At 39.4% G+C, this 8,505-nt stretch overlaps 1 protein-coding gene across 1 annotated transcript; it reads left to right on the top strand.

The window, feature by feature from the left end:
* Positions 1-3,621: 3,621 nt before the first annotated feature.
* LOC128500630 (putative defense protein Hdd11) lies at positions 3,622-8,360 on the top strand. The gene is made up of 6 exons (XM_053469840.1): positions 3,622-3,751; positions 4,643-4,841; positions 6,164-6,303; positions 6,696-6,787; positions 6,958-7,147; positions 8,095-8,360. The coding sequence occupies exons 2-6, from the start codon at positions 4,643-4,645 to the stop codon at positions 8,158-8,160; spliced, it is 687 nt and encodes a 228-aa protein (XP_053325815.1). The 5' UTR covers positions 3,622-3,751; the 3' UTR covers positions 8,161-8,360.
* The last annotated feature ends 145 nt before the right edge of the window (positions 8,361-8,505 follow it).

The raw sequence follows: 8,505 nt of genomic DNA, 5'->3' as shown, positions 1-8,505 counted from the left end.
GAAGACACCTCTGAGGTCCGAAAAACTTACATAATTCTACATCTTCTATGTTGGTAAAATAAGTTCTTTTGGAACTTTACAACTATAGCTAATTTCCCTATTCAACTAATGATTCCCTGATTGCATTAATGCATAAGAAGGTAAAAAAACTGTGCAAAGCTTGTGGCGGAGTTACACAGAAGGAGGAGGCATGACATGAAAGGACATAAGAATAATTCCTTGATCAACCACTTTTATCTTGTATCCATGAATACTGTGAAAGACTTTATCCCCTTATGTCCCTTGCACTGCCACATGTCCTAGGAGGTCACCTCGAAAAAGCCACCCTTACCCACAATAATGACACAGGACACAAGCAGCATTGGATTTTGAAATGGCAGAGACATTTATTTAGAAACTTTATTTTGTACATTTATGAAATTATTTAATTTGTAACAAAACCTCCAACAGTATCACCAATCTAACCAAAAACCCCTGACACACGTTCATGGATTGGCTCACACACTGTGCGAGCAGCTGGACAGCAAGTTGCAGGTGCGGTGAGAGGTAAGAGGGGGTGGGCAGAACGTATGTATATGTGTTAGTATAAATGTATGTATGTGAGCATGGATGTGTATTTGTATGTGAGCATGGGCGTGTAATTGTGTGTATGTGAGCATGGGCGTGTAATTGAGTGTGTGTGTGAGCATTGGCGTGTAATTGTGTGTGAGCATGGATGTGTAATTGTGTGTGCGTGAGCATGGATGTGTAATTGTGTGTGTGTGAGAGCATGGATGTGTAATTCTATGTGTGTGTCAGCATGGATGTACTTGTGTGTGTGTCAGCATAGATGTGTAATTGTGTGCAGGCATGGATGTGTAATTGTGTGTGTGTGTGAGCATGGATGTGTAATTCTATGTGTGTGTCAGCATGGATGTAATTGTGTGTGTGTCAGCATAGATGTGTAATTGTGTGCAGGCATGGATGTGTAATTGTGTGTGAGCATGGATGTGTATGTATTTGTGTGTGAGCATGTATATGTTAGTGGGTGAGATGGAGTGTGTTACAACGAATGTGTACCTGTGTTAGTGAGTATGAGTAAGTGTGTAATTTGTGTATGTGTGTTTACATATGTTTGCTATGTTGGAAGGGGGGCAAGGGGCAAATAAGACACAGACAAGTGGTTTGGGGGCAATGATGGCACAGGCCAGTTGGGGGGGTGGGGCAATGTTCACACCAGGGCCCTGTGGTCTCTAGTTACACCCCTGATCAGACCAATTGCAACAGGTGTATAAAATCAAGCACCTAGCCTTGCAGTCTGCATTTACAGACTTTAAAAAAATGGGTTGTTCTAAAGAGCTCAGTGAATTCAAGCGTGGTACTGGGATAGGATGGCACCTTTGCAATAAGTTGCGGAGCGGGTCACCAAGTGCTGAGGAACATGGTGAGTAAAAGTCGCCGACACTTCCATAGCTGAAGAGTTCCAAACTTTCACTGGCACAACACAAAAACTGTGCGGCGGGAGCTTCATGAAGTGGGTTTCCATGGCTGAGCAGCTGCATGCAAACCTCACATCACCAAGTACAATGCCAAGCGTGGGATCGAGTGGTGTAAAGCACGCCGACACCGGACTCTGGAGCAGTAGAAACATGGTGTGTGGAGTGACAGATCACGCTTCTCTGGCAGTCTGATGGATGAGTCATTGCACTTTCTTTCTAACTGAAGCCACACAAGTTAAATAATCTCCTTACTTCCTTTCCCTGTCACAGTTGCTCAACCATGTGTTAAAATATTTAGGGTATGAATGATAGAGTTTAATTCAGTGTTATATGCAAATCACTTTCCGAATGAGTCCAGCCAGACCTTTTTACCTAGATGTTGAATTGTCTCCTAAATATAAATCCCCACATTTAGGCAGGTATATGTTTATATGGAGCCAGATTAAGACTCTCTAGGGCCCCTAGGTGCATCTACACATAAATACATAAGTACAAAATATACACACAAAACAAATCTTCTTATATCTTCTCCCTTCTCTGCCTCAGAGGAATCTCTCTCACTTGTGCTGACCACAACTTTCCAGATACAGCAGTCTGAACAGTGCAGTTATACCTGTGCACCTGTCCATTATCCATTAAATCAGCCTATCTTTGGATAATCCCGTAGTCTGTTAATAGCATGATCACAGAATGATTGTGTAGCCTTTAGATGTATGGGTACAACTTCAGGAGTAAATTATCTTACTAAAAATATGTAATTTGGATGCAGGGCAGTCATCATGTTCATCATGCAAGTTTCATAAAAAGCAGGCTACCCCTGAAGGTGGGGTGTAACACACTGCATTATACCAAAACACAAAGGAACGCCACCAAGTACATGGACTTTTCAACGGACATAGGCAGATATTTAATCTCAAGGACAATAATGTGTGAGGTAATAATGCTTGCTCTCAGAAATGGAATATCAATACAATGAATGGACATTTGATGTGGGTTTTCAGTGGAATGTTGAGCAAACCTCAGACGCAGAAGAAAAACACAGAAGCTGTCAAGTAGTACAGACAGGAACATCAATGCCAATAACAACTCCAAACTATAGGACTGAGGTTGGGTGTTACAAAAAGAAAGTGAATTAATAACCCACACACGCTTGTCCTTGCTCTCAGATCCTTCTCAAATATAAAATATTTTCTAGTAAGGAATGTATAACCTTTAACGGCACTCATATGTACCATTGGAACATTGGGAGCCTACTCTATACAGCAGGATAAGAGGATGTGGTGGAGCAACTTTCTCCACTTGAACTGTGTGGTGCCTTGCAATTGAGAGCTCCAAGCCTACATAATTTTATTCTAGAAATGATTAAAGGTGCCAATCTCTCCCACCAGACCACCAGGGCTGAGAGAACTGTTTTAGAAATGGTGATAAGATATTTTAAATTGTCTAAGCTTTATGATAAGTTACATCATCCTAAAGGATACCTTGTAATTGTTTAAGGATGAACTGTCATTGAATACCATCAATCTTTTGTGTTATATTTTTTCAATATTAAATGTTTAAGTTTAAAATTCATCTCTGATATTGCTTAGCAATCTCATCCATATGTCCCATTTATTTCCTATGATCCTTCGTTAACTATGGCATTGGAATCCCCATCAGCCTAAGTGTGAAGTGGTAACACAAATCATGGTAACGGACCGCACATGAGCCTCTAGCTGTACAGATTATTTATGTACCCGTATCTCTTTATCATTCAAAATATCACCGGACAGGGCAACAATTTTAAAACATGATACATGATCAGATGGCAGCTCCAACATATGGCACAATTCATTAAAATTATTGTAAGCGCAAGAATTACGAATAAACTCTAATATGACGCATCTTTAATTATATACCAGTTATTAACTAGTTTTAATAACACAGCAAAAGGTTATATTATAATACACTAATCAAATGTTGCTTGGCACATCTTGTAATACTTCATTATATATCCCCGTAGTTGTGACATTACTTGTGATCTAGTTTCTGTCGAATCAGATATTATGGGCTGTCTTTCATGTATTTGCATTTTTCTTAATCACAGAATATATACTTTTAGTTGTTGCACATTTCCTGATACTCAATGCAGTCTATTATTAAAGTGTGATGAGTGTGTCTGCCCCTCCCTGTGTTACTCGACTGGACTTACTTAAGATGAGCTGTCTGTCGTAGACAGCCTGGCACTTTCTACCTCTACTCGAAGCCTAGATTTTCAACCTTTTGTCCACAAGGTAAGGTCCAGAGAGATACGCATGGAAAAGAACCTGATTCACTTTTCCCCTGAATTCAATCCTTGAGATGTTCTTTGGAAACAGCCTGGGTTCTTGATATGGGTTCTTGATATGGGTTCTTGATATGATAACTGCTCATCTCTCTTCCTTATTTTAAGCTCATGACAAAAAAGTCAAATTTAACCTTAATTTAATTTAACCTTAAAATGCTTTATTGGGATTACTCTTAGGTTATGTATCAGGTGATGCTTTTTCTTTCAATGAAACTATGCTTAAAATGAAATGGTATATATATCTATAAATTCAGGACATAGAATTGGTTGAAATATTTTCACATAGACACTGTACCGGGATGTAAAATGGTCTCTCTCTGCTAAATATCTAGAAAATGATATCAAGCATTGGTAAACAAAATGCACAAGAAAAAAAGTCATATGCTAAAAGCCTAAATGACTTGCTTTGGACTTAGCATGTTAAAGCATACTGGTACAGAAGGAGAGGAGAACCTCGCTCTTGGGAGCTTATGATTTATTAGGTTATTTTACCACACTTGATTTTTTTGATAAAAAAGTTGTGTTCCTAAGTAAAAATGAGCGTGACACATCCCCTTGAACGTGTTGAGATGTCACAACTTGTAAATCTAATGCAGAATTAGCATTACCTTTATCTGACTGAGAAAATAAAAGCAAGATTTTAGTCCTCACCCCAATCCCTCAAGATTGTAAACTTGCGAGCAGGGCCCTCTCCCCCTAATGCCTTAATCCGTCAATTCTCATCTTGTCATAGCCCTTGAATATAAGTATTGTATTAAGCGATGCGTAAATTGTTGGGGCTATTTAAATAAAAGATAATGATAATAATAATAATAGTAAATTTGCTCTTTTGCTGCAGATGGATGGTTATCTACAGAAAATACTGATCATTATGGTCATGGTGAGCCCTCTTCGAGTTGTTGCCTACCCAAATGGCAGAGTTGAGGCAGCCTGCAGCTCAATGGTACCGAATCATGGAGTTCCAGCTCAAACAAGCTCTCCTCCTTATACTCTGAATGTATCTAAAACCACCTACAGCGCAGGAGAGAGACTCACAGGTAATAAAGGGAATTATTCCCAAAATAGATTTCTTTATCATTAACAAGTGTCAGCTGATATTGTTATTAGATTTCCTCTTGTCTCTTTGTATCATTGGATGGAACCAGCTAGTGACTAGAGCTAGAGTAATTTACATTCAATAAAATGGGACCATTGTCACCTCTGGAAGCCCCAGATTACACTGACCAATTTAAGATCCACTATCTGTAAGACTATTGCTTTACAGTCCAAAGACCATGCTAAAATCAAGGGGATGTCTATAATCATTGTTTAGGGTGTCAAGATGTGGGCAGGTGCTTGATGGATCACAAGAGATTTTTGTAGCTTATTTGCTGTAGACTTAAAATTATGTTAAAAGTCTTCCCTTTGGTTGATGCAACTGAAAGGAGCATGTCCATGCTGATCACCGGGATATATATATATATATATATATATATATATATATATATATATATGTATATATATATATATACATATATATATATATATATCGTGACACTGTAAACCCCAGGGAGGTGATACATTTGGCATTTGGGAGCAAGTGTTATACAACCATACATATGGGTCCCTGGGGTGGCACTATTGGAGAGCAGGGTGGGCCAATGCTCTATTCCCCCTTCTAGCGGAACATCCATGCCGGCTTTCACAAGGTCTGCAGGATCCAGTCCGTGATTCCTATGGGGCCTGCATCAGGCACAGGTGCTGGGCATCAAAACCCCCTGGAGCCTGTCGATCATGGAGACTGTTGTGGGAAGAGGAAGTTCCCCTGCGCTCCCAGGGCAAGGAGAGGCCCTGCAGAAGATTATCCCTGAGGCAAGTGAGGCAATGCCCGCCTGCACCTATGTGTGTTGTCTGGGGGAGGTCTAGTTAGTGGGTGTTTAGGCTGGTCAGTCTGGGCCAGCATAGTATAGTTAGAGAGGGCTCCAATTGGAAGCTAGGTTTGTTTCTTTTATGATTTTCTTTTGGATTGTTACATTTGAGCAGTTGAAAATAAATCAATGTTTGCTACAAGTTGACGTTCCTGAGCCTTACTGCCCTAGAAGACTGTGCTGAAGATCCATAAGTGTGATGTTTACGGCCCTCGTGCTACAGGCATTGTCACAATATATAATATATAAAATACCAGTACCAGCAGTACCATTTCCTTACACATTGACATGTCTTTGGGATTTGGGATATGTACTAATGCAGAGCATTAACATTAGTTCAAAGGTTTATAGAGAAAGGCTAAAGTGAAGTGCCAATGCATAACTGTAGCATCGTTATTTGTTTCTATATATTTATTGTTCATTCATTGACACATTTGTCTCTTCAATTACAGTAACTCTCAGTACTAACCCAGGGGCGACCTCTTTTGCCGGGTTCCTGATCCAAGCTCGTGCTGGAACCAACAGTACTCCTGTGGGTTATTTTGAGACCAGTAATGCAGATACACAGACACTGACGTGTACCACTCCTGCAGTAAGTTTTACTAAATATACTACTATAGCAGTAAAGTAACAAGTGAATATACATGCACACCCAGAAATACTGGCTCAGATGCTTAGTAACACTCTAATCAGTAGCAAATCATGCTGGTGTTACTAAATACTTTGTTCTCATTAAAGATGATCCATCACTTTCCTAGATCATATATTTTACATGAAAAAAAAAACTCACGTAGTAGTGGTTATAGTTTAACTTAAGCATTATATAGGGCCTAAAACTCACCTGACCCACAAAAGTTATGCGTATATGAGAGAAGCAGCCTTTTCCGTTCTTGTTATTGGTATACGTGTACCTGGACACACCATCAAAAGCAGGATATATATTATAGCGTTGCATTTACACAATGGTTTCTTTCATACTCGCAGAGCGCAGTAAGCCACACATCTAGGACACCAAAACAGAGTATACAAGTCACATGGGTGGCTCCAAGTACCAACATTCCAGACATTGCATTCAGGTAAGTCCTGTCTCCCAATTCTCTTATCTCCATGCTCATATGTTGATTTTAGTTGGGTTTAAGCGCAATTTGCCCCTTTGATCTGCCCAAAATAGTTACCTGCATATGTTGACCATACATTTCAGTGTCTTCTACAAGGCCTGACTGCTTTTTTTTTCTATCGCTATCAGAGCCACAGTTGTCCAGACAGGAATAATTTTCTGGACGGATCTTGCCAGCTCAACTCTTACTTTTGAAACATCTGTGGCAAACAATACTACAGACAATGCCACAACGACAGCAATTAGTATTACAGGGAGCTACAATGCTACAGCTACACCCAATCAATCTAATGGCTTCAGCAGCGGATCCCGACTCTCTGTAAGTAGCATTGCGTTGGTTTCACATATAATTTTATCAGATTATGTGTTAGATTGACTGTAGTTTCCGCAATCACTTGCAAAAAATGTCCGTTCAAGGCCAATGTTATTGTGCAGAGATTATCTTTGTTATGACCTTGGATCATGTAGCCACACAGTCTTAGGGTTTAAAATGCCACACAAGGTTGTATCTTTTAGAAATTATAGTCCTTTTTATTAAAAAAAAAAAAAACAAACATAAAACAAACAAAAGAAAAGCCTTGCTCTCTGAGCGCTAACTAACAATTGAAGCTAACTATAGTTGGACGGCTCACCTGCTGCCAACAAAAAAAAACAATATGTAGCACAGACCTTTTCTTCTCAAGAAATATTCCTGTAACCACTTGTGGAGATAAATACAGTCTTACACACTGCTTGGATTCCACACACAACCTGAATCCCTCACAGGGATCTTTGTAGCTGCCTCCTGCTGCTCATTGCCAACAGGCGATGACCCACCTGGGAGATGCAGAACACCCGGACTGGACTCCCCACCTGCTGGAACTAAACTGTGGAGTGGAGCACTGCACTGAAATAGGTTCCATGAAACAGAGACACCAGTCACCACAGCCCCTCTCCCTATCACAATTCTTAAAGTGAAATAATGGAATTATAACCAATAGAGTGAAGCCATATGATGGACTATTCCATAATATTTTGGATATGTCAATGGGATGTTATCCCGCAAATGTAAAACTTGCACTGTGGTGCAACATTAAAAATATAGTTGTTTCTGGCTTCTTCTTTCAACAGTTTAAGATACATTGATAATGTTCACTGGCAAAGGACATTGTAATACATATATAAGGACAGCCACTGCATTTCTAGCAAGTTAACCTTCAGCAACTCCTGATGCTTTGCTTGTGGTTTTCTCTAGACTACTTCAATAAAATGTATTGTTTGTTACAGATGCCTGCGATTCATGAGCTCCTGTTCCTTGCAACATTTGGGGTAATTGTTCGCTTAGGACTTTGAAATGGATTCACAATAATGTCAAGATGGAGAGCTTCACGTATAACACAGATCTTTGGAGTCAACCTCATCCCTCCTTAGATGTTCTTTTTACATTTTTGATTCTGATTCACTGGCTATTACTTGGAATGTCTTTTTTATTGCAACATATCAAACTACGTAGAATGATGACTTTAAATAAAAACAAATATATTGTTCCATTATGTCTACCTACATTTTGGTATGTTATGGTACCTACAGTGAAGGAAAAAATGGCATAATAACATTTTAGCATAATGTCAATAAAGAATATGATTTTCTTTCTCCTGATGCAAGGATGAGGAATCCTGATGAGGAATCCTGAAGTTT

This window comes from Spea bombifrons, chromosome 6, assembly GCF_027358695.1.
Source record: "Spea bombifrons isolate aSpeBom1 chromosome 6, aSpeBom1.2.pri, whole genome shotgun sequence".
In the NCBI taxonomy this organism is placed as follows: domain Eukaryota; kingdom Metazoa; phylum Chordata; class Amphibia; order Anura; family Pelobatidae; genus Spea; species Spea bombifrons.
The sequence above is the reverse complement of the archived record's forward strand: the minus strand, read 5'-3'. Positions and strand labels throughout refer to the sequence as shown.